The sequence below is a fragment of the Borostomias antarcticus genome (genome assembly GCF_949987555.1).
Source record: "Borostomias antarcticus genome assembly, chromosome: 5".
Classification (NCBI taxonomy): Eukaryota; Metazoa; Chordata; class Actinopteri; order Stomiiformes; family Stomiidae; genus Borostomias; species Borostomias antarcticus.
Genome location: NC_140238.1, coordinates 4,936,332 through 4,963,848, shown reverse-complemented (window position 1 = coordinate 4,963,848; position 27,517 = coordinate 4,936,332). Strand labels below are relative to the sequence as shown.

The 27,517-nt window shown below is 44.4% G+C and overlaps 1 protein-coding gene across 1 annotated transcript in view; it reads right to left on the bottom strand.

Annotated features, from left to right (window-relative positions):
• Positions 1-15,553: 15,553 nt before the first annotated feature.
• Positions 15,554-27,517, bottom strand: part of kiz (kizuna centrosomal protein) — a 28,600-nt gene continuing 16,636 nt past the window's right edge. The window contains exons 12-15 of the mRNA XM_084438392.1: positions 26,339-26,419; positions 25,636-25,705; positions 16,994-17,040; positions 15,554-16,036 (exon numbers count right to left, since the gene is read on the bottom strand). Of these exons, the coding sequence (XP_084294518.1) occupies positions 15,939-16,036; positions 16,994-17,040; positions 25,636-25,705; positions 26,339-26,419 (296 nt within the window). The 3' untranslated portion in view covers positions 15,554-15,938. The remainder of the gene's footprint in view (positions 16,037-16,993; positions 17,041-25,635; positions 25,706-26,338; positions 26,420-27,517) is intronic.

Below are 27,517 nucleotides of genomic sequence, written 5' to 3'. Positions count from 1 at the left end.
GATACATTGACTCCACCCCATGGGGGGTAGCGGCACAGCAAAAGAGAAAATGTTTTTTTTCTCCCCCAATTCTCTCTCTCCTCAATGGACCACATCCAATCAAATAGTCCACCCCAAAGCCTTTTGTCCCAGGGGTGGGTGGACAGGGAGGGGGGGCAAGATTGAGGTGGCAGCTCCACCCCCCACCCTAAAAAAAGCTCCTGTCCAGCCACACTTCAGTGCTAATAACCAGCCTGGTCCGGTAGCCCCTAATCAGTAGGCCATGTTTAAACTGCCCTAATCAGAGCTAATCCTGCCATTCTGTCCCCACCCTTCCCCCAATATAGTCTGTCTCCTCAACCTGTCTGTATTGATGAATGCAGGGGAGACATATTTGAATTTTGTTGGTTGATGGGGAGATCTACGGACGGTGTGGAGGGTCCGTGATGACGTCTGTAATGCTAAAGCTTGGGGGCTTGCTGAGCATCATTTCCATCAATCAACCGTCATCAATCATTTCCACGGATATACAGTATCTCAGTGTGCTATGATCAGGACAGGATTGACAGTGATGTAGCCCTAATTAGGGATCATTGATGGTATCCATGGTGCATGATGAATAAACAGACCCTTCTCACGTGCATGCAATAGTAAACTGATGCGAGTGAACTCCACTCAGTTGTCACCAGACGTGTGGCATTTGAACTGTGCTTGAGACAGGAAAAAGGATCTGAAACATGGAATTCTCATAGCTGCTTTGAACAAAAGCAGCTTTGAACAATCAATTTGTGAACTGAACACACGCCCCCAGTTTATTATCCAAAGCTTTGAGGAAATGCTCAACTTTATTAATGTCAATGTAACAAAGTATTATGAGGGATGGTTGGCTTTCAAAATAAATTAATGCCTAATTCTCTCTTGTGGACAGAAATCTAGAGATATTTCAGAACAATTTCCTACCATAAGCCACCACTTCACATCCTGACCAGTGTGACCACCAATAAGACTACTTATGCTAATTCCTTCCCTCCATGCCTAAATGATGCATCTGACATTTTGCTTGTTGCCGTGGGAGAGACACTACTTACACACATTCTGAGAAAAAATTAGGCTTGGTTTGAATATACAATGCGATTGAATTTTGAGTGCTGAACTGCAGAAAATGGATTAGGTAATTACCGTACTTTTCAGAACTATAAGGCCATAAATTAAAATCTCCAACAACTTCGCAAGTGACAACTCATCTAATCAGGAGGACAATCACGGAGAGGACATGCGTTTTACTGATTGCTCTAATCAAAAATGGCTTCTTCAAACACAGCTAATTGGCGAGTTTACTCACGGATCGACAAGACAGAGATAGAGGAGCTACTGCGGTGATTTGAGGGACCCAAATATCCCCATTTGCATTGAGTGCCACCAGAATGCACTTGACTCCCACAAGTTATCAGCAAACCAGACAATTATTCATCAGACACAAATTGGCACATCAAAGTCAAATCAGAGAATTACCGTCAGGAACACCCGTAGGCAAGAGCTGGGAGAAGAAAGGTAGCCTTTGATTGACCGCATTGACCTTCCTTCCGTCTGCAGTCCACATTATTATGCCTAATACCCACTACAAGTGTCTAACTCACCAAAGGAAGGACGCATTTCTTCAAGAAAAGAAGACGAGTTGCTGAAGGCCGGTTCAGATATTCCGTATTCATCCATTTTGTCAACTATAGAGTGAGGAGGTAACACTGGCACATTCTCACAATCACATTAAATATCCCCAGAGACCTGACGTCTCGGAGCATATTCCATAACTTCACATTTGTGGAAAAGGTAGTGTGAAGTGGGGTGAATGCAGAACAACGGTGCTATCCCCAGTCCACACCGCACCTGTCACTACAGTAGCCGCCATGGAAACAGCTACTGCTATTCTACGTTGCTAGGAGGTGACCTGATTCCTCCTGACTCTGAAAATCCACTTATTTGGACACTCTCAGGGTTCTGGCGTCAGGCCTGAGAGTTCTATAAGATAAGATACACTCTCAGGGTTCTGGCGTCAGGCCTGAGAGTTCTATAAGATAATATGCACTCTCAGGGTTCTCGCGTCAGGCCTGAGAGTTCTCTAAGATAATATGTACTCTCAGGGTTCTCGCGTCAGGCCTGAGAGTTCTATAAGATAAGATACTCTCAGGGTTTGTTTTTGGCTGCTGTACTATTCATTAAAATAAACATAAGCATTTAAAGTGAGTGTGGATTCTCCCCCTTTTAATTCAACATACTGTAGGGGGCAAGTGAGGGGAGGGGGGGGGGGGGGGTCAGGTACTGTTATGAGTCTGATGGCCGCAGGCACAAAGGAACACCTGAACCACCCTGGGAGGGGTTGTCCAGGATGGACTTCGGTTTGTCCCTCATCCTCCTCTACACCACAGCCTCCAGGCTGTCCAGTTGTTGCCCAATAACAGAGCTGGCCTTCCTCACCAGCTTGTTCAGTTTGTTTGTCTCCTCAGACCTGGTGTTGCCTCTCCGGCAGGCCACAGCAAAGACCAGTGTGGTAGACAGACTGGTAGAACATCGGCAGCAGCCTGCACATCACAGGATCTGAGTCTCCTAAGGAAGAATAGTTTGCTCTGTCATTTCCTATAGAGGACCTTCCTTTCCTATAAGATAATCTTATCTTATCTTATGTACCTCAGAGTTCATATATAAAAACAAGAACTAGAAAGGGTGCTCAAAGAGCACAGACCCTGCCCCTGAATGCGTTCCATGTCCCTGTGCACACCAACATGGAATGGGTTCTAAATTAGCCAATGCTACACCCCTCCACCGAGTTTAGTAGTTTGTAGTAGTCTGGTAGTTTTTGAGTACTCCTATTCCAAAAAATGAATGGAGGGGAATGGCCATCCGGACCGCCCTGTGATTTGCTGGAGGTAAAAATGACTGGAGGTGAATGGGTGGGTTTATTTGGCCGGCTCTGTCGTGCCCTTCTTGGTTCAAAGCCGGCAGGGGGCAATGCGCTGCAATCTGGGCTCTCCCCCCACACACCCCAGTCCAAACCCCATGTCTCTAGCGCCCCCACACAGAGAGCTGGATTCGTTCTAAGTTTTGTTTTCATTTGTGGTTCCGGCCTGTGATTCAGATCTGCACCAATTTTTTTTTTTTTAAGGTGACCCATGATACACCCCTCCACCGAGTTTCATGAAAATTGGTTTGGTAGTTTTTGCGTAACAATAGTCCAAATTAGCAGTCTGGCTGTGTTTGGGCGGCCCATGGACCCGACCCGTGATGTGGATCCGCTCAAAAATTTAAGAGGTTGTAAGTTGGCCCACGCTACACCCCTCCACCGAGTTTCATGAAATTTGGTCAGGTAGTTTTTGCGTAATCCTGGTTTAAAAAATGAATGGAGGTGAATGGCTAGCCGTGTTTGGGCGGCCCATGGACACAACCGTACTTCAGATCCACTCCAAAATGTATTGGGTTCTAAGGTGGACCATGCTACACCCTCCCACCACATTTTGTGAAAATTGGTCCAGTAGTTTTTGCGTAATCCCGCTAACAAACACACGCACGCACAAACACACGCATGTCACCGAAAACATAACCTCTCGCCCTGCGCTGAGGTAATCACATCATGTGTGGTTCAATGGTTGAGTGTTAAATTCTACAATTGCTGTAGGTTCAATTCTCATCTCCGCTTCAAACTTACTGTCCTCCAATCAAGTGTGATACCTAAAAGGTTACTAACATGAGGCGGTGAAATTAGTCACTTAAAGGATTGTAATTTCTCTGATTTGCAGGTTGGTTTCGAGATTAGTCCTGATCAGGAGTCGCACCGATCCATTGATTGGAGTCACCTTGTTAGTTGTGATGTGTTTCACCTATGCCGGCCCATGCAGTAGTATCTAGTCTTGTATGTAGGGAATCGTTGGTCCAGTGCATCAGCTGAAGAGCAGATTGTGTGAGAGTTACACCTCACATGAGTTGAGAAGTAGGTTTTTTCTCCACCTTAGAGAGCTGGTCAACAAGTGTTTTTGCTCATGTCCGTTGTGTTGCCTCGTCCGTCACTAGAATTCTTAGGACCTCTTGTTTTTGTATTTTGCTACTCTTGCACTTTGGCTTCAGCACCAGATTACGCTAGGCACTTGTTTAGAAAGGAGATGCACTTGTGAGCTCTGGTGAGTAGTAGTACACTGAATACCTACGTTAAGTCGATTTGAATAAAAGCATCTGCTAAATGATTGATGATGCAATTTCATTTTATATAGGGAACAATTTGATGAGAATAGTCCCTGTTCTAAGACTGTGCATATTGTGTACATACAGTATCCAACATTATATATAACCCATCTACGACCTCAGTGGAAGATCTCAGTCTACAAGATGCATTGTGAAAAAGTATTCCTCCAATATATGTATAAGGACAGGGCTATGAAAAGATTTTTGTACAGGATTATTCATGGCTCAGTGGAGCCCTGCACTGCACACCTTTCTCTAGGCTATTTTGAATAGCATGTTCGCTGTATTCTAGCTTGAGAGCTGAACAGAATCAGAGCAGTAGAATGATGAATGCCACTTGGCCTTCCTTTTCTAATGCAGACATTCTGGGGCTTTTGAAAGGGGATTGAACAGCAGCTGCTGCATTAACCTCTTTAGTTGACATTAGTAAACTAAAGACGTTTGCGTGTCTGTATAAAAAGAGCCACTCAGCGCTGCCCGACTGTACGCAGTGAAACAAACTCGGTTCGAGTTCATATTTAGGGCATCTTCTGAAAACACACCTCATCCTGCAACTCTTTAAAACAAAGGTAGTTACAAGTTACAGTAAGTAGATAGTACAGCACAATCAGGCCTGGCAGATTAAAATGGAATTACAGTACATTGTTCATGATAATGTGCGCCATCTTGGGAGATACTGTTTACTGTATAAAGTGACGACTGAAACTTCTATTATCCCAGACCTGCGTGATCCTCCTGATGTATCAGTAAGACAATGCAGTCAGCCAAGTGGAGTGTTCTCCAGCTCTCTGAGGCTGTTTGTCTCTTTGCCTGCGATGATACAGTAACTCCTAAGATGTCCCCTATATGATACAGTAACTCCTAACATGTCCCCTATATGATACAGTAACTCCTAACATGTCCCCTATATGATACAGTAACTCCTAACATGTCTCCTACATGATGATACAGTAACTCCTAACATGTCTCCTACATGATGATACAGTAACTCCTAACATGTCCCCAACATGATGATACAGTAACTCCTAACATGTCTCCTATATGATACAGTAACTCCTAACATGTCCCCTATATGATACAGTAACTCCTAACATGTCTCCTATATGATACAGTAACTCCTAACATGTCTCCTATATGATGATAAGTAACTCCTAACATGTCTCCTATATGATACAGTAACTCTTAACATGTCTCCTACATGATGATACAGTAACTCCTAACATGTCCCCTATATGATACAGTAACTCCTAACATGTCCCCTATATGATGATACAGTAACTCCTAACATGTCCCCTATATGATACAGTAACTCTTAACATGTCCCCTATATGATACAGTAACTCTTAACATGTCCCCTATATGATGATACAGTAACTCCTAACATGTCCCCTATATGATACAGTAACTCCTAACATGTCCCCTATATGATACAGTAACTCTTAACATGTCCCCTATATGATACAGTAACTCTTAACATGTCCCCTATATGATACAGTAACTCTTAACATGTCCCCTATATGATACAGTAACTCCTAACATGTCCCCTACATGACGATACAGTAACTCCTAACATGTCTCCTACATGATACAGTAACTCTTAACATGTCCCCTATATGATACAGTAACTCTTAACATGTCCCCTATATGATGATACAGTAACTCCTAACATGTCCCCTATATGATACAGTAACTCCTAACATGTCCCCTATATGATACAGTAACTCCTAACATGTCCCCTATATGATGATAAGTAACTCCTAACATGTCTCCTACATGATGATACAGTAACTCCTAACATGTCCCCTATATGATACAGTAACTCCTAACATGTCTCCTATATGATACATTAACTCCTAACATGTCCCCTATATGATACAGTAACTCCTAACATGTCCCCTATATGATGATAAGTAACTCCTAACATGTCCCCTATATGATACAGTAACTCCTAACATGTCTCCTACATGATGATACAGTAACTCCTAACATGTCCCCTATATGATACAGTAACTCCTAACATGTCCCCTATATGATACAGTAACTCCTAACATGTCCCCTACATGATGATACAGTAACTCTTAACATGTCTCCTACATGATGATACAGTAACTCCTAACATGTCCCCTATATGATACAGTAACTCCTAAGATGTCCCATATATGATACAGTAACTCCTAAGATGTCCCCTATATGATACAGTAACTCCTGACATGTCTCCTATATGATACATTAACTCCTAACATGTCTCCTATATGATACAGTAACTCCTAACATGTCCCCTATATGATGATACAGTAACTCCTAAGATGTCCCCTACATGACGATACAGTAACTCCTAACATGTCCCCTATATGATACAGTAACTCCTAAGATGTCCCCTACATGACGATACAGTAACTCCTAACATGTCCCCTATATGATACAGTAACTCCTAACATGTCCCCTATATGATACAGTAACTCCTAACATGTCCCCTACATGATGATACAGTAACTCCTAACATGTCTCCTACATGATGATACAGTAACTCCTAACATGTCCCCTATATGATACAGTAACTCCTAACATGTCCCCTATATGATACAGTAACTCCTAACATGTCCCCTACATGATGATACAGTAACTCCTAACATGTCTCCTACATGATGATACAGTAACTCCTAACATGTCTCCTACATGATGATACAGTAACTCCTAACATGTCCCCTATATGATACAGTAACTCCTAACATGTCTCCTACATGATGATACAGTAACTCCTAACATGTCCCCTATATGATACAGTAACTCCTAACATGTCTCCTACATGATGATACAGTAACTCCTAACATGTCCCCTACATTAGGAGTGGTGTCTTTGCACAGTATGCATCTTGACTGATTCCACAATGCACCTACAGTCTCACCAGCTTATGTTACATTTTGATGGACAAGCTGATCAGGAGGGCGGGCTCTGTCCTGGTGTGTCATCAGCCTCGAGTCTGTGGTTGCCGAGAAACAAATGGTGGACAAAGTGTTGGCCATGACGGACGTCGTTCACCCCCTACACGACTTCCTGGTCAAGCAGAGGAGTGCTTTCAGCCAGAAGCTGATTGTTGCCACAGCGCTCAACGGAGCACTTCCTTCGTACCAGCCGCCAGACTTTTCAGAAGAAGAAGAAGGCTTTATTCGTCACACGTCTTTGACACTCCAACACATGCATGCAATGGGCGACATGAACACACACACACACAGTAGGCTGCCGCCGAGGAAACTGGAGGAAGTTGTCTGCTCTTACTCCATGCCCCCAAGGGCAGCCAGGAACAGAGAAGGGCGCATGGGCCACGCCCAGGGGCCAATCCAAGTGCTCCTGTCCGTCTTCGCTAGGGACAGACAGCGTCAGCGCTCTGTTCTTCTACATGTTTTTCATATTGGGTGCTTAGGGAGGAAACCCTAGCAACTACAGGGAGAATATACAAACTTGCACAGAAAGGCCCAGAGACCTTCTTGCTGTGAGGCGACAGTACTAGGTACTATGCCACTGTGCCGCACGTGAGTGATTTTGGGGTTCAGGGTCTTGCCCAAGGACACTTCGGCACATTCCGGGAGCTGGGATCGAACCGGGGACCTTGCGATCCCCAGCAAGCCACTCTACCACCTGAGCTACGTGCCGCCTGCCATTCTGTAGCATGATTGTACAATTCATCTGTATATTTGCATTTCTTCTTATATATTGCACTCCTTGGCACGATTGAACGGCTTATCTATATATTTACATTTCCATATATTGTATTGCATAGTCTATTTGTATTTTTGCAAATAAACTATTTTGTTAATATCTTTCATTTTCAACTCTCGCTAACAATACACACATATGACACCTTTGGAGAAGGGAGGTCACACCACAGAACTCAAATGAGGATGGCACAAAGGGTGAACAAACGACAGAATCATGTGCGGGCACATTTTACTTTGCCACGCTTAAGGATTCCTCCTTAGTTTGGGCGAGGGAGAAGGTAACCCCTGCCATGGTCTTCAGAAATCGCCTGGTTGGAGAAACCGTGCCAACCACCAGTTTCCGACCCCATCAGTAAATACACTGGAGCAGGCAGTCAGGGGCCGGTGCTTCAAGTTCAGCATTAGCATATTCCCATCCATGCTAATGGCCGACCTCATATTCCCCTGGTGGGAGCAGGGAGCGTGCTGGGCTCCCAGACAACAGGGCATGTTAATATCAGTGAGGCCCCTCAATCCCCCCACTGTGTCTTGGCTAATCTGCTTCCCTCACCTCTGCTGCTAGCATCGCTAATATCAACAGATTGCAGCCGTCAGCAGGGAATTACACTAATGTCACTTCCTGTGGCCTGACTGAACCTGACTGTTTGTGTGTGTGTGTGTGTGTGTGTGTGTGTGTGTGTGTGTGTGTGTCTGTGTGTGCGTGTGCGCGTGTGAACCAACGTGTGTATTCCCTCAGGGCAAGAAGAGAATTTAAATGGTGGTGTTGTGAGCATTTGTCATGCAATTAAAGATCGCGATCAGGCTCACTATGTTTACAATATATCTATATAGAGATCTTACCCAAAGAGCATGATGTCCCCACTAGGATAGGACAACAAGACGACAACTCCCACAGATCATTTAGCATTATTTGTGCATTCAGGGAAAGATGCAGAGCAGCAAATCTGTGTGGCGGGTGTCTAGAAGCCCGTCTCCCGTGGCTTGTAGGAGACTACACCATGAATAAATTCATCCCCTCCCAAGAGATTGCCTTCAATCACGGAGCATAAGGTGTCAATGCTGCGCCCTGCGTGCCCAGAGCACATAATTACCTTCCGCCAGATTGCTGAGCTGGGCCTAGTAGGACAGGGGAGCAGGCTGGAGAGGAGGGACGGCTAGTTAGTCTATCCAAAGTCAGAGCTCATGATCTGGCCTGTCTGATGAGTGACCGAGTTCAACTCAGGCTGCCATTTTCCCGTAGCCTGAGGTTTTAGGAGATTAGGGTGTTTTCTTTACAAATATGTGGTCCAGAAAGCGGACCCCGAGACTAGAACGTTCGTCCAGCAATTATGTAATGTCTATCCTAGATTTCCCTTGCAAATTTAGCTTGCTCTATTAAGAATGGCATCATTTTGAACCAGAGTGGCCAATAATAGGTATGCTGAACTATTTGAGCAAGATAAACGCCATCTTGAACTGTGAAGAACACACGTTGTACTGCCCTCTCAAAGAAATTGTATTTTTATTTGAGGTTTCTGAGCATGTTTGTGATAAAATGTGTTTGGAACAATAGTTCATATTCTGGCGTTGCAAAAAAATGCAATTTCAAATCATACTGTGTTCAATAATATGAAATGTACCCTGGAAATTATTGCTGCATTACTACATACAGCATCAAAGGCCATTCCCAGTATTTGCAACAACGCTGAATATTCAATTCTCAATTTACATAGATACACATTTTCATGCATCTAAAAGCAAAAACTATACCAATCCATTTTCCATTTTGAATAATAGCTGGTTTCTGAGTTCTAGTTAATTGGCCAAACAAAGACATGACTAGTGCATTAAAGCAATTGTTTATTGCCACTGAATCATAGTGTATGTATAATTTTCCCCGTAAATGGTTATTAACTGATAGAGAAACCATGGATTTGTATAATAGCCAGTAATCATGCCACCTCAGAATGTGCTTTTCCCTGATATACAGGGTTAAAGAATTACTCTGTAGTCAATTCCATTTAGCAGGTCACAGAAATTGATTTGCTGCCCAAGGAATGTTTTTTTTTCCACTGCTGTACTCGGGCTCTGCAGTGGCATTCTGCTCACATAATCAAGGATGAGGCTGCCTGTCTGCCCAATCTACTGCTTGGTCCCATAGGGAAAACTGACTTGCAACAGGAAAACCTGCATGAATACTAATTTGCCTACTTGGCTTTAACAGCTTTGGTGAGCCCATCTCACAGGAATTTGCAGAATATGATGCCTTTCCATATTAATTACCCCATCTGAAAATAGGTACAGGAGGGAGAGAGGGAGGAAGAGAGAGAGAGAGAGAGATGGGGGGTCACTGGAATACCCATAAGCATGGACTCTGCTCCATCTTAAATACACTTAATTATAATGTGATTTAGGACATCTCAAGCAGGACTGGTAGCCTAGAGTTCAGACTGATTCAGGGGGGGGGGGGCCCTGCCACACACACACACACACACACACACACACACACACACACTGACGAGGCCTTGATATAACAAGAACACTAACACTTATTGGAGGTTGGCTGCACCATACAGTACATACTGTAGGCCAACATTATTGGTGATCTGGCCTACTGTCGTGCACACAGTACCATGTGTCTATCAACATTAAACCAATCATTCCATCAATATATTTCTAGACTTAAAAACACAAGATGGCGAGAAGTACAAGCACAAGGTGTCCATTGAAAAACAAAACCTACTTCCATCACCTGCATCATCTCCATAACCGCGGTTTTGGACGTCAATGTCGATCGGATTTTTATTTGGCCCCTTTGTGTCAGAGAATCTCACCTGGGCTTTGGATAGGGAGTGGGGGGGGGCTGGTTCCCCTCTCCACCCAGCCCCTGGCCTGCAGACGGCCTTTCTCTGGAGCCCACACTCTCATTCACACACTTCATTCATGTGCTAATCACCCCCAGGGCCCCATTGTGCCCCCCCACCATACTCGCTGAATCAAGCAATAATGTCATGGTGAGGGCTCAAGATATTTTAGTTTGGAGAAAACTATGTAAAAGCCTGCGGTGGTTACACAGTAACTTCTTAGCTAAAATGCTTGCTCTGTCGCATGGTGAATATTGGTTTAGAGTAGGGTCTGCAATTCAGTTAGGAAGGCAATTCAACTCATTAACACACACACACACACAACCCTTGCATAGGGATGCAGCTTGACTAGGTGATGCAGTCATTTGTTTATTTACTTATTTATTTATTGCATCAAAGGCCAAGCACACAAATAGGCCAAGGTAAACATGACACAAAAAACTGGTATTGTTTATCAGAAACAGGCCTGTTTAACTCTATAATTGTCCGTGCTGTCTTCAGGACAGCCCATAATCAAAAGCACAAGCCTTTTGTCTTCTTAACACATACCCAGAGATGCTTGTCAAAGAGACCACATCAGAATGAATGAATATTTAATTGAGGCCTATTGAGACAGAGGATCAAATGAGCTTGCTTTAAATCATTATTGTCTGATAAAAATAAAAGTGGAGAAGGGTAGAATGGAAGGAGCACACTTGAAAACCTCAGCCTGTCCAGCAAGCCAGAATACATTACAAAAACATATCATATGCAAATAACACACTGAAACCATATCAGTGTTGGGGAGAGTGTTTAACTTTGCCACTTGCTTTCATCTAGGGCCTTCTTGCACTCATTGAGGATTCCAAATTCTTCTGAAGACAAAAGACGAAAATGAATAATTTCCATAGGCCATAGTCCATAAAAGCAGCCCACTGATGAAGAGACAAACACCAGGCTCTTCGAAAAGAAACTTTGTACCAACAGAGGTTTGGGAATACATGCATATTATGTATATTTGTATCTGTATATAAACCCTCAAAAAGAGAGACTTACCTGGACCCAATCCTGGACTAAAAAGGACCACCCCCTCACTTTTATTTAGACAGGAGTCCTTTTAAAGAAAAGATCTCTTTTTCGATCACTGCTTACACAACACATATAATACAAATATAGTTACAAAATCAATCAAAAATACAAATGTAGGCCTAAAATGGCAAATTGTTTTGCTAGTCAACCCTTTGATTTGTCCAGGGAAGCAATGTGAACAATTTTAAGGCACTGAACAGTACAAAATAGCTAAAAGCAGATTCACCCAACTGTGATGTGACCCTCCCTGAGATAACTTGGTAGCCTGGTATGTCTAAAATGTACAAGGGAGTTAAGACATGATGATAGTTTCTGTATGAGGGCATCATAAAGAAAAAGAGAACAGTGCATCAATGACTATGTTGTGTCAATGACTACTATGACTATGATATGTGACTTGAGAGAGCAAGCCCACACTGCAGTATGCAGTGATGTGTACTGAACTGATCGTAGTACTAAAGCACAGTACGCTGATAGACTACATTTAGAGCAGCGTTCAGTGAAAGCAGTGACCTACAGTATTATAGGCCCACTAGTACAGTGCCCTTCGTGGCCATTCTGCATGTTGCTATGCATGCCTGTCGGGCTCCATGGCAGTTCTGCATGTGCCCGTGTCCGTACAACTCATAAGAAATTCCTTATGGCTATATGCATTATTAAATAAAATATAAAACAAATATAACTCAGTATAGATCTTTTTCAGGACAAAGTAAAAGTGGTGTCAGGTGTCATTTTATTTTAACTTAACCTTTATTTAACCAGGAGGTCCCATTGAGATCCCTTTCAAGGGAGACCTGGTCAAAGCAGGCAACAGCATAAAATAAACAGTTACAGACATGACATAAAAAGAACAACATTAGAGAACAAAAATGCTCATTGACTACATAGGAATATGGATCATCCAGACACCTTCTCCAAATATTTTAATGGTTTGCCAGCAGAAGACAGGTTGTCTTACACCAATATGCTAACCCTTAGCAAGGGGTGAGGTGCAAGTATTAAAAAATAATTGAGGAGCAAGTGTCATGGAGTACATAAAAATGCAGATCGTTTTTTGTTGTTGTAGTTATAGCAGCTGGTATAGCAGTATTATAGGTTTAACTGTTTCCATTTACATGCATTTCATCCAGCAAATTGAGTCATGGTTAAAAAGTTTCCACATTAAAAAAAATTCTACCTCAATATTTACTTGATCTGTAAGTAAACAAATAATGTTTTGCATTCTAGGTAATGCAACATGATTCAGTGAGATAACCGGAGTAGTGACCACATTCTGCCCACTCTCCTATGGTGATGGTGGCCAGAGAAGTGAGTTCCATTCCAGTGACTCCGCTCCAGTTCTTGTGTGTGTTCTGCCCCAGCTTGGCTAGAGAAGGAGCTCTACATTGGGTCCTAATGGCCGTTGGGTAGCGGGCCTGCTTGGAACAGACTGAAATGGGCGGACTTCTTGCAGAAATCGCTGATCCAAACAACTTCCCACATGCACATCCTTGGGTCCTGAGCAATACACCTGCCGCATATCAACGTCATACGTTGGCTGGCTGATGAGATAATCGGACAGATTAGGCACGCACGCACAAACTTCCTATATTAATAGGGAGATAAGAAGTCCTTTTCTATATAAGAAGCACTTTCTTGACCAACTCATTGCTTTTAAAGGAAAGCTTATCATCTATCCAAATGCCCAGGTACCTGTATGGACACATTCAATCTAAACACCCTACAGAGTAATGGAGCACCGGACATCTAACAAAAGAAGGCTTAGCGCTGGAACTCCGAGCATTTTACCCTACAGAGTAACTAAACCAATGCCATCAGGTACTTTCCTTTATGCTTTGTGTAATAGCATACAGCACAATGTCATCAGCATAGATACAGGTTACTAAGGTATCCGATCACTCTGGAACACCCTTTGTTACACTCAATTTGACCCCCTCGGTGAGTAGACAATGAGATCTGTCCGTTAAATAATTTTCAAACAAGTTATGTGCCAATCTTCTGCAGCCTTTGAATGAGTCATGTGTTATCAACAATGTCGAAGGCTTTGGAAAGGTCAATGAAAAGGCCTTCACAATGCCTCTTTTTGTCCATGCAATTTATCACATCATTTAAAACCAAGGAGGCAGCGAAGATAGTGTTGTGACCTATACCTCAATGGACATCTTTCTAAGAAACATTTACTCCAAGGCTACAGTATGTCTTTGAAACTTCCTAGTTATATTCCTAGTCTATTATCACTGACAACAATCATGACGTGCCTTTGAGTAAAATCATTGTGCATAAATGAGAGTAACCAGTCCAAATAATGTTGAATAGCTCAAATTCTTGGTGTGTTGAATGAAACACATTTGACTTTTGCCTTTGTCTGTGTGAACATAGTGGTGACCTTATTCTTCAGCTCAGTTTGTTGAGGGCAGCAGATATGAGACCCGCAGGCGTCATTTGCAACTGTGAATGAGAGAGGGGGTAGGTAGAAGATGTCCTTCAACTATGGAGTACAGACAGTACAACCACAGTAGCCGTCATTAATTCCCCTTGCAGACGGAACACAACACTCCATTAGGCAGACTGATATAATCTATAAAATAAAGCCAGCGATTTCATTCCCCAGGGAGATTTTATGGACAGATGAGGACTCTGGACAGTATCAGACATACTGTACCTCCTTTGTGGCCGAGCACAATGATGGATCTAGTACACACCAGGGATAAGCATATACTAGGCCTACCTGCTGGACCGACACCTGCAATGTTGTGTAGATCTAAAGCCTGAGCAACATGTCACCCAGACTGGATTACAAAAATGCAATAGGAGTTGCGATTGTATTGTGCTTGAATGAACTGAATACTGAATGGAACAAACTTCTGCAGGCAGCAATAACACAGCGTCATAGAACGTGCTGAATAACCCTAACCCACGAGCCAAATGTTGAATGATCACTGCCTCTCAGCGACGAGTCGATCGTGGAAAAGTTCTCTTAAAAAATGTTTATTGTGTTGTTACACATTAGTACAATATAACTCACTTCTACCCGAAGCTATCTGTCACACATAAGTATCTGTTGACATGCTCCTTAACATGGATATTATGTTAGGGAAGCCTTTTAGCAAACTCCAAATTATTCCACTAAATTCCCTTTCTGTGGTAGGTCAGGGCTGGCTGCAGCCATTACTGATAATGAGTGTGGAGTCCTACTTTAGAAGGTTCAGGCATATAAAGTCACATAAAAGCCGACTAATGGAATCATACTCATGAACTGAAAGCCAGGGCTCCCACAATGTTACAGTATCACAGGCTATGCTTTCAAATACTGTAGGCATGGACTTTCATGTAAATACGGATTGTGACCCTCCACGTGATGAGAGGTACAGGTTATTTAAAGACTGTGTAGCAGGTGAGGGTCAGTGGGTTATAGGCTAGTTTTATCAGGGCATGATGAAAATTCCTCATCATACAAAACCTTTGTTTAAAATGGACACTAAACAATATCCTTGTCACTGGCTAGATCAACCTCAGAATTCAAATTAGGTTTTGTGTTGTGGAAGCACAACATTCCTTACAGCTGTAAATGCTACAAAAATATATTCCGGCCTATGTGTGTGTGTGTGTTATAATATGCCGAGTCCATCTTTCCCTGGGAGATGGGCCTCTTCAGCTGGTTCATAGGTCATGTGGTAGTATCCAGAGTGGCCATTGTTCTTTGTCATTTCACAGGTGAGGTGACTCACATCACTACACTCAAGCATGCTACAGTAGATACAGACCACTCTGAGAAGCTTGCAGCATTCAAAATGCATGATCTCCAGCCTAGTGCAAACAAATCGCTCTGAAAGATCTGTTTAATCTATTTCAAGCTGTTATTATGCACTCTGAGAGTCATTCAGATAAAGATACTGGAGCAGGGTTAACATCAGTGTGTTGGAAAACTCTTCACATTCTTTATCCGCAGTGAGCAGTTTCAACTTTATTTGTATTTATGATACAGCATGCATATGATTCACACCGTGGACTCGCAGGAACAAAACACTATGAGGAATTCTCTAAAATGATATCTCACTGGCTGCAGGTGATGTGAGAATAACTGGGGTCCCAGGTTAAGTTAGTCTTAGAAGTCTTCAAAGTCATCATTGTTGGTGTTATAGGGTTGAGGACGCAATGCAGCTTCGATCTCCGAGTTGCTGTCATCTGATTCTCCCCAGAAAGCTTAAAAACAGAACACAAACAATGTGTAGAACTCCACTGGCACAGTTTCACGGGACTGAATCATTCTCAGACGCATCTCTTAGAGCTCATACTCCTTGGAAAATGAAAGCCCTGTTATCCAGCCAGGGGCGGCGCATGCACTTGGCATACAAGGCAATTGCCTAGGGCGCCGAGGCACTGGGGGCGCACCAATCTCCGCTAGCACCTCCCCCACCCCGCTCACCAAATTGTCCGCTAGAGCCCCCCCCCCCCCTCAACAACTTGTCGGGGGCGCACTGTCGTATTTTGCCAAGGGCGGCCAATCGCCTTCCGCCGAGCCTGTATCCAGCTCTAGGCTTGACTTTAATGGTTCACTCCCTTGGTTCTAACACGCTGAGTTAAGTGAATGTCTTACTCTTTTCAGGAAAGAGTATTATCAACAGTAGATGGTCGATCTGCATAATATCTTAGAAGTAGTGAGTGACCAATTCTTTTCCATCTCTTCAGAAATGACTGGCCTCCCCAGTGTGCTGTCATTGTGCAAGCCAGGTCATTGCAAATGTCTCTAATGAGATCACAGCTCAATCACACCTTTCTGTCTGCCTTGTAACTGAATACAGTGCAGTGTCCATCAGAACATCAAAACGACAGAAAAATAGTGCGCATGGCCAGTATTATGGGTGTATAATTCAAATCCACAACAAGAGGCTGATTGTTGTCTTTGTGAGATGTATGTTCATTGCATGTATTACTGCTTAGTGGGGGAGATCTGTTGCATAATTGCCCCAAGTGCATAGAATTAGCATAATATAATATGTCACATGGCTGGCCATTATGAAGGGAAGACTGTCAATCAGTTGGTGATATGGTAGCATACAGACATAAACACAGCATTAAAGTTGCTGCTGCTGACATCTATATAGAGTTTAAACTGTTTTTATTACCATGGATGATATCTAAAATGCCTTTTCAACTCACCTTTGGACTGCACAGCAGAGTAGATCTTCGTGTTCATCTTTCCTTTCCTTGAAATGAAAAGAATACAGACAACTTAAGTTCTTTCAAAATCACATCCAAAGAAATAGAGGAAAGGAACATGGATTCACAATTCACACATTAATCATAAAAGAAGTAAACTGTCATGGCTGATAAAAAGGTATCATTCGTCTAAGTTCGTAAGACCCCACAAAAGAAGGAAGCAGGTAGGAGGAGCAGAGAATCATGCATCTGCACACCACCAAATGCACAGCATGCACCTCTGGACACTAGGTCTCCTTTACCAGGGCGCTAACCAAAATGTGAGTGTAGCACGCATGTAGCTGGGATACCTATCCCATCCTCGAGGGGAGAGATTTGCTGGCTAAGCCCATTTTAGAGGGAGAGTGCACCAAAGGAAACTTCCTTGACTCCTGTTCTAATCGCGCTGAAGGACTTCCACAAGGCCCTCTTTATGCAGAAGTGGCCCGAGGACAGGGTTGTCGGGTTCCCATAGCATCTGTGATATCGCTATGTAAATGTGTGACCCCCGAAAAGGCTTTGATCTGCCTCGATGCATATGTGACAGCGGCTGGTGATTTGGTCCGCAACTCGGCAAACCCCGAAATGCGCTAGGGGGCAAAATACATAAAAAAACGTTTTTTTTCGTTTTTTGTTTTTTGGTGTATTACCAAAGTTGAAGTTGTGAAGTACCTACTTACTATAACAGACAACAGTTTTAGGTTCACGAAATACGTTTAATTAGTCTGCAAACTAAGCTCGTTTTTAGCTGATTTCGAGCCAGGTTTGGGGGCGGGAGATCGATTAGCATGATCTGGTTTCATTGGCTATTGCTTCCGGCTATTGCTTCCGGGTTCTCCGCCCCCACCTTTCCCAAACAACACGCCGGCATTCAGTCCCAAGTTTACCAAGGATGCTACAGCTTTTGCTAAAGAGAAGACGGGGATGGCATCCAGGACATGGAAATAGTTTTAAGAGCAGCTAAAACTCCAGCAGAGCAGGACTCGTTCGTACACGGAGTTGTATTCTTGATGACCTGTGATACAGAGATGACTGTAACAAAGCAAGCTGCTACCAAGCGAACGCGAACGACGTACCAGATTCACACCACCGCCAAGCATTCTGCTTTGCTTTGGGGTAAGCTGATCTTTATACTATCTGTGCTGTTTACATTACATTAACGTTAGTCGTTTAGCAGAAGCTCCTTTCTAAACAAGTGACTAAGTCTAGCTAGCATAACAAACTAACAAAGGCTAGCTAGCTAACGTTAGCTAACATGCTAGTTAGCTGAGCTAGCCCTTTGTTCCTAAACTAGCCAGCGTGGGAGCTAATATTGAGCTAGGTAGCTATATTATAGAGAGAAACAGAATGAGAGAGCATGAGAGCTATGGTAGTCTGACACCTTTGTTTTTTGTTTTGGTTACAGGATGAGCAAAAAGGTGAGGATTTGCAGCTCTCCCTGGGCCCCTCCATACCAGCCAGCAAGAAGATCACTATGCACTACAGCTTTGATTTTGCACAACAGGTGAGAATACGTTCATCCTATCATGCATTATCTAGTCTATTTAATCCACACATTCTGGTACTATTTTATCTATATGGAGTGCCAGTACTGTGGGCAATAGTTTAATGTCCTTTCTTCCTTCTATTCTATTGCAGTTTTGATACTGAGAGACCTGGCATGGTTGTGGCCAGAGAACACCGTGATGCACCGGCCCCCGAGAGAAGGTCTTCTTGTGCAAGCCCCACCCGGACTGGACATGGCCAGACAGACGTATCTCTTTGACAAGATCAGAGAGTTCTGTTCTGATGAGGGACGAGACGTCACATGTCCCCCGCCAAACTCCACAGCAGCTCAGAACAAGACTGTCCGCTTGTAGATTTACTGCAGATCATCAGGACGGACAGCACTGCAGGAGAAAGGCCACAGCCTTTCCTGTTTGTATACTGAAGCGTTGCTTGTTCTCTTGCACAGACTTGCCCACACTTGCACAGACTGCATTGTTAGAATATTGAATACTGAGCTGAGTACTGTTGTTATTACCTTGAGTATTGAGCTGGGGACTGTTATTACTTTGTTGTACACTTGATCACAATGAACACTATGCACCTTGTCTATAAAACAGACAACTGACTGTACACTTTAACACTTAGACAGTTGCCTTTTTTTGTACACTTAACTACTTATGCTTGTACTTTAAATTATGTATGTGACAATAAAGAACGTTAAATTTGAACTTCATCTTATATTGTTCTTAACTGCATTCACAACACAAGATTAATACTGACTCAGAGTGTGGGGTCAATAGTGAGAGAGCACCTCACTTGGCAGCCACTCTCAGGTAATACCCCAAGTTGACAGCCACTCTGACAGATAATGACAGATCGTCCAGTGGGGGAGTGGCTGGGGGAGGGGTTACCAGGCTATTGTTCACGCCCATTACCTGGCAGTCAGAGGTGTGGAAATGTTGGAGAACTTTGGAGGGAGATTTCTCAGCTAAGTTGATTTGGCAGTACTAGCATTCAAATAAGCATATCTTCTTCAAATATGTTCAGAATTCAATGTATGAGACCTCATTTGAAAGCTTACAATCTGCACTTTCATAATCTGTAAAAAACTGAAAACGCCTAGTTGAGGACCAAATTACCAGCGGCGGTCACATATGCAAAAGCTCCCTCGTTCCACTTTTGAAGGCCTCCTCTTCAATTTACATCACAGGGCCTATTGATTCAAAGCCTCACAATGTGTCCCACCCGCCCCTTCCCATCATCATCATCATCATCATCATCATCTCTTAGGTTATCGTATATCCATATAGAACTTTTGTACTTCTACGTCTAACAACGAAAAGCTTTTTCATATGGTGTGTTGCTTCGATCGGAGTCAATGTTTCTCCATTCAAACCCCTGACCTCTGATTGTCATCCTTACAACTGCCTGCTCCCTCCAGGCCTAGCCTTGGCAAATGTGACAGCCTGTACTCACTACACATTACCAGCTAAACTACATTGTCTCCCATCCTATTGAAAGCCCGGCCATCTTCCCAGGCCATGCGTTTCTGCTTTTGTCATACGCTTCCCAGTGTTCGAAAACTACGAGTAGGTGGCTTTGCAATACGTGCATTAAATGATGTCGCTGGCGTGACCGTCATAATCGAACCTTTACATTCACCCAGTGACACACTGGATGATGCATGCGTCTCTGCCTCGAGGCAAGAGGAGGCACGACTACCTCTGGCCACCACAGAAAGCGGGCAACTCGAACAGAGCCAGGCGAGGAGAAGCAGAGTGGAAATGGGGGACGGCAGGATGAGGACTCAATCACAAATAATCATCCCGTCTGTTTCCATCTGAAAGGGCACACATACGGTGTCTACCATGCATACAGTATGACTTCCTGAAATACAGAGCAAGGTTTTTCACGGGAACCGTCGGGTTTTCATTGGGTGCTTTCATTTGAAAAGGGAGTAAAAGATAATCTTAAACAAGGCATCCTTTACAGTGTGAACGTTTAAAATAAAATTTATCCAGAATGTTCTCTTATGTCTTTAACGGCAAGGTTACTTGAGAATGGCAGAGCGAAGTTTCATCAGACAAAGGTAATCAATACCAACATGGTCAAATGCAGCCCCGAAGTGCTTTTAAAAAGCAATTAAAATAGTTTCTGGTTCACATTTTCTAAAAATCCAGTATAAACGTTCCACGAAGCAAGCCTGGTCAGACAGTGCAAGGCGAGCTTCAAATGAAGACTCTGGTAGACTGTGGCGGAGTGGAAAGTGGAGTACTTGTTGCTCCAAACTAGTTACACCATGATGAAAACCAATTGGATGATGAGGTAGAGATGGTATCTACAATGGGTGGTAGCAAATGTTAGCTTCTCAAGCTACATTTAGCTCTCCAATCAGAAAAACAAAACAAAACAGGCTATATATGACACCCAGTCACTATTAGAATGAGCTTTGCCAATCTATGTAGACAGTGGTGACATCCAAAGATACAGTACAGTGCATGAGGCAAAAATACGAAAGCAAACAGTATACTGTAATACACTGACTTTGTTTCCACTGCCAAAATAATGACTGTGGCAGCCAGGGAGCAAATTGGTCTTTTCTTTTCTCAAACTTTCCCCGGCATGGGAACAGCCTATCAGCTGCTCCACTTCAGATGGGGCCAGGGCTGATTTCAAGACTGGACTATTACCATAAAGAGCCCTGCCTGGCGCTGACCCCTCCAATCTAATATTCCATTTCCATAAACATTTACGTATGCCGGTTCATCTTCAGAAGAGTTCTCCCTTAATTGAGGCAATGATCTGAATATGTAAGACTGGGCTGTCTACTGTTTTGCAGATCCCAGCAGGCGGAGGTGAATGTAATGGGAAAAATGATGCAAATTGCAGCTATTGAAATGGCTCCCTAGCGTTTGTGATTGGTGTCTATTATTGTTTACCTTATGTTAGATCACTTTTTCTGATTGCCGCATATTATTCTTCAGCCCAAGTGATATCATATATCAATAATACCATGAGTTTTTCATGCAGGATTCTCGTGTTTACCTCACTGATAATTGTTCATACATTTATGGGCAGCAGACTACAGAAAATATTGAATTGCTTTATTGTATGTATAACAAATAACAAATAAAAAAAAGAATAAAAAAGAAAGAAAGAAAAGAGTTTGGAGCCTGTGTGAACAATAATGCTTACCTCGGCGTTTCATACAGACTTGACCCCGGACGATCTGCGGAGCACGCTACCTTTATTTACCCAGCTCTCCCGGCTGCCACCCACACAGAAATGCTAATAGCACCGGCACTCTAGCACAGCGCGTCTCATCTGAAGGTAAAGGGAGACCCATCACCTCATCATTCCCATCAACTCCTACTCTCGTCCCGGCTCTGACCCACAGCAACACTGTTTAGACATTTCTAACAGCTCCTGATCGTACCGGGATGTAGCACCACTCAGGGGTGGGAGGGGGTTGTGGCAGCAGCGCCGAGGCAACCATGGGCAGCCACCATTTCCGCTTGGCGCTCTCCAACATGTGAGTGCACTCTGCTGGCCATGGAGGGGTACTGTAGCTCTGGGATAAACATGGAGTGCCACTGATTTACACAGGAGCACTAGCCCTATTCACAGAGGGCTGTTTCCTTCAGTGGACTCACAGATCCCTGAGAAAATGTAATGATCAACACAGAGACCGAAGACTACTGCCAAATATAAATATCTGGTTTAATTTTAAATACATAACATGCTATAAAAATATTAAATAACACTAATATTGGATTACTCATTGCTACACGTGTCACACTATTTAGCAAAACCATAAAGCAACAAAAATAACTCACACTTGCGTGCGATTACTAACCAAGGAGTGCAAAAAGCATATGACTGCGCCGACGAGGGAACTAAGGTTGGGTATGTGGACACTCCCCCTGGGGGCATGGCCATGAGGCTGAGAGCCAGAGGAGGGGCCGAGAGCAGGAGAGTGACCTCCTCTGGCCGGAGCCTCCAAGCGCCCCCTCCGCCTCCCCGTCTGTCCCGTCTGCTGGCGTCTCTGTCTCCCGGCCCCAAGCCTGGCCCTGTCCCATACCGGGGGAGTGTCCTGCCCGTTACTGCTGCTGACGCCGCGACAATCTACTTTCAACTACGCGTGCTTCTGCCTTCCTTTGGGGCGTCGGCTGCGGTCGAACGCGACGCGGATATTAACGCGCCGCAAAATACGCGCTCGTCTACGCGTAGCCAAACGGCAAGTATACCGCGGGCTAGGATGTCCAAGAAGGACTAGGATGTCGGGGCTAAGGTGACGGGGTTGGTTTTTGCGATGTGAGCAAAAGGTACGGTCTTTCTCTCTGTATCTGCCTGCTGGCCATACTGTATACTGCCCCCCCCCCTCTCTCTCTCTCTCTACCCCCCTCTCTCTCCCTCTGTGTGTGCTGTGAAAGATGCCACACACGTCGCCTCCCCACAGAGGGTCAGCTTCTGATTGTGACTCTCTCTCTGGGAGTGCTGTGTGTGTGTGTGTGTGTGGGGGGGGGGGGGGGGTTGCCTGAACACATCCTGTTGTCTACGAGAGTGCCACAAACACTAATTGTCAAGTCAAGGTTTTTTGTCAATCTGGGACCCCAAACACTACACCGACCGACTGACCGGAGAGAGCTGCTGTGTTGTGTGTTTGTGTGTGTGTGTGTTTGTGTGTGTGTTTGTGTGTGTGTGTGAGAGAGAGAGAGAGAGTATTTTTCTAAGATCAAAACAGATCCAAATGGAGAGGAAAAAAAAAAAGTGAACAAAACTAAAACCAAAAAGAAAAAGAAGTACTATCTGTAATGCCTACAGTAAAAAAAAAAAAAAAAAAAAAACAGCACAGTGATTCTTTGCACAGGAGGAAGCAGTGGCATGCACCCTCGGACAAAGGGGAACAAGTGGCCTTTACATGGAGTGCAGCTGCTTATTAAGACTCACTCCTTCGCGGATTCTTCCTTTCATCCCCTCTCAACCACAGAGTGATTTTGTGTTGCCACTCAAAAAAAGCAGCAAAAGATTTCCAATGGATGAATCCTTAATAAACTGTTGCAGATCTGTCTTCATCCCCCGTGTGATTTATAATACAATAAACAGCCCGATCTATGAAGTATCACGCTGAAAAACATTGGGAGAGAGAGAAAGAGAGAGAGAGGAGAGAGAGAGAGAGAGAGAGAGAGAGAGAGAGAGAGAGAGAGAAAATGAATATGAAAGACTGCAGTTCTCTGCCGTGTCATAATAGTGAAATGAGCACATATAAATGTGTTAAGAGTATCTCTTTGCATCTCGTAGAGACTGCATGTATTTAATCTGTAAAGCTTATTAAAGCAGAGTCATTGCTATGCAAAGCAGCACCCAGTGCTTTTCTCTTCCTTTACAGCCAAGTGCACTGTTTGGCCAATAGGACTGGCCCCCCGGCTCTCATTCTGCATTCATAACATGCAACATTTGCACAATGTATCTCTCAAAGCCGCCTGAATAGAAGGCCTTAATACTCATGTAAACAACTGCAAACCAATTACTTAATGAATCGGGCCCACACATAATGAGGAGCCATACAAAGGGCTATAAATGCATTTTTTTGCACCAAAGCCTCGGCTTTAAACTACAATCCCTCGCCTGTAGTCCAGGCTTAACCAGCGAATCATAATTATTGTCTAAGACAACAGAGGGGAAGCCATTTTTGTATTTCGAGTCCAGACGCCGCCTCTTTTGATGTCACTCATCGGCTCGCTGACAAAATAAAGCAAATAATTAACAAGCGAGAAGGAGGGCGAGGAAACGACGGGAGAGGATGAGCGAGAGACGGAGAGAAAGAGAGAGAGAGAGAGAGAGAGAGAGAGAGAGAGAGAGAGTAGCGGTGCTGAAGCAGCAGTGTTATGCCTCTGTTCAAGTGCAGGGCTTCCAGACCACTTGTAGAAGCAATAAAGCGCAGGAAATGACTGTGGTAAGTGGAATGCTTAAACATAAGCATCCGGCAGAAAGAGGAAAACAGGGGGGCAAGAAGAATGACGGATGACCAGGAAGAGGGACGACAGTGACCGGACACCACGGCGCTTCTCTCCGTGACGACTCCCCCCCCCCCCCCCCCCCCCAGTGTCAAGCATGCTAAACTACTCATTAGTCCCATTTCACTCTACCCACACGACCGGTGGCTCGTCAAAGCTCTCTCTCTCCTCTTGTTTTTGCGGGGTTTTGTTTTATCACCTGAGCGACGGGGGCTTCCCGAAATGCCTTAATGGCAGGGAGAGCGGCGTGCCCGTCCGAGAGGCTCGGGAGACGGAATCGGCTCATGTTTATTAAAGAGGGCGGTCTCTGGCGGATGGCCGGGCGGAGGGGCAGACAGCGGCGCCTCGATGGGGCCAGGCCATTATGCCCTTCTCTGGGCTAATGGGGAGACCGGGGGAGCCCGCTGGCCTGGCCGGGGACGCGCCGGGCTCCGGGCCCCTCGTGTCAGCGTGGCGCCCCGTAATCACACGAAATCAGAGGAGATTATTCCTCATAACGTTTACCCAGCCATTACCGCTCCCCCAAAATAGGCTCCCGGTGAAGAGGCGCTCCGAGCACCCCCCGAGCCGGCGCAATTGCACCATCTGATGAAGCCGTGTTGATATTCAAATGCTGAGAGACGGGCGTCGACGGCGCGGCGGATATTTACCCGTCCCGTGTCCTTTTTCCTCCCCCGCAGCCACTCGGAGCGTCGACTCGAGCGGTGTGAATGCGATTCGAGGACCAGGAGCGAGGGGACGGTCCGTCTTTGCTCGCGCTCGAGAGTTCGGCTTCCCTAACAGTTTGTCTCGGATTCTCTTCTTGACTTTTATGTGTTTGCGCACTTGGCGCAATCCTCGCACACGGTTCAGATCCAGAGTTTGATTGGTTATCCGGGGCGACTGTTAAGCTGATTTATTTCCTCCTCAAACCCGGTGAACCCTAGAGGAGAGGTTTTAGGCCCTTTTGTTTCGGTGCATGAGTTAATGGGTGGCGCCCCCTTGATCTTATGGAAATGAACTGGGAATTATGAGAACGCCATGCAAATGTACATCAAGCACTTCGGTGTCTGGTGGCTTATTTCCTGTGCGCCCCGTGAATAACAACAATGTTCTTACCGGGGGTAAGGGTCTTGATGTGAGGAGCGCTCAACCCTCCCCCCGTCCTCTTCATGGCCATCGCTCTTTCCTTAAAGAGCAAACAAGACAGATCAAAATGGCGGAATCGGAGCATCTAATTAGTTGATAATCTAGGTTGGATATTCATGTCAGTGCTAATGGTGAGGAGAAAGCCAAATCTGTACCCTTTGAACCTCTTTCAGAAAAGCTGTAGACTAGGACTGGGTATCGATTCGAATTTCAAGAATCGATTCGATTCCGATTCACAAGGTTCAGAATTGATTATCACGATTCAATTCGATATCGATTCGGTTAGTGTTACTAAAACCTTTTTTTTTCTGTAACCTTAATTACATGACTGCCAAGTTATGCAACACATCAATACTAGGGCTCGGTATCGATACTGATTTCCAAAGATGAATGATTGAATGAATCATTGAATGAATTAATGAACTATTCATTCCTTCATTTATTCATTCATTCATTAAATAAAAGATCAATTTTGGGATTCATGAATCGATTCTGAATCATTTGATTCAGAATCGATGAATCGATTTTTCTAACCCAGCCCTTCTGTAGACATATAAACGTGGCCTAAATACGGGCTTTCTTTATGAGACAGTTTGACATATGGGCAGTGTTGACCAATGGTTGGGCCTCAGTAGCTGGCGGGCTGGTTGGAGAAAGGACAGCGTCTCCTTACCCGACAGACCTTCCTCTTCTCCAGAGCTCTGCAGCCTCTCCTGTGCGGCAGTCTGTTTAAGCAGCTGATATGCTTTTGTCTCTGTTAAAAAATAAGGGGAAAAAAAAAGAAACACACACACACACTCAAATATTTGCTCAAGACCCAGGTTTCCAACTTTCAGAGGCTCTCTGTTTGATGAGACAACACGCCCTGGTGGCTGGGTCTTTGGGACTTGGGATGAACAGAGTGGGTGACAGCACTGCTAAGCTGTTGATTTAAGCTCCGGGTGTGCGCGGGCGGAGGGGAGCAACAGTTTCCACGAGACCATAATCACCTGCTGACATTATCTCGGCATCGTGTTGGCCGGCACCCCCTGCTAGGAGGACAGTGATTGATTTTCTGTTGTAAAAACACCCCCCCCCCCCCCCCCTGCACTGCGGAGTAGGTATCGAATTTGAGGGTTAGGGTTCGGACGAAACACACAGACGGTGGTGAAAAATCAATAGAACAGCTGTAGTAAATTAACGGCCGTGTGATGGCAACAATGCCGTTAAACCCTCTGTGGTAAATCAAACGCGATACGTCCGGTCGTGTTAAAAAGGAGCGATGGAGTAAAGCCAACAGCCAAGCTGCTTTGAACTTGGGGTTGAAGTCAGGGGGGCCTAATTTTGCTGGTGAGCAAACTCTCCAAAGAACTAGAACACCTACAACAGGGGGGCAGTTTGGCGCCACCGTTTCGGAGTATCATGGAAGACGTTGGTCTCATTTCACCAATTTAGCTCCGGAAAAAAACAGGGTTATCATTTGGCAGTCTCTTAACCTACATAACGGTCGGATTATTATCCATCTAAGTACCTATCCATTGTGTTGGTTTTGTTTAAATGGAACCATTAGCTATTGTTGTGGTCTATAAATACATGCCACAGCAGGCTCCTAGGTACACGTGTGTAACTCATTACTAGGATTCCCCAGAGCCCGTGCGTGGCAGCAGATACACATCACTAACTATAAAAGTTCACAGCAGTGGCTTCGGCCCTGTTTTCATTCAACTATACTGGAAATAGCTCCTTCCATTTCCCCCCCTTTTGATTAGCTGTGATGCGGATACTGGACCCGTTCTGTTGCCCCGCTGCACCTTGGGGGACGCTCCTACATGAAAAGCCCAGTGTGAAATTTGATAGCCAAGTGTAATAATAT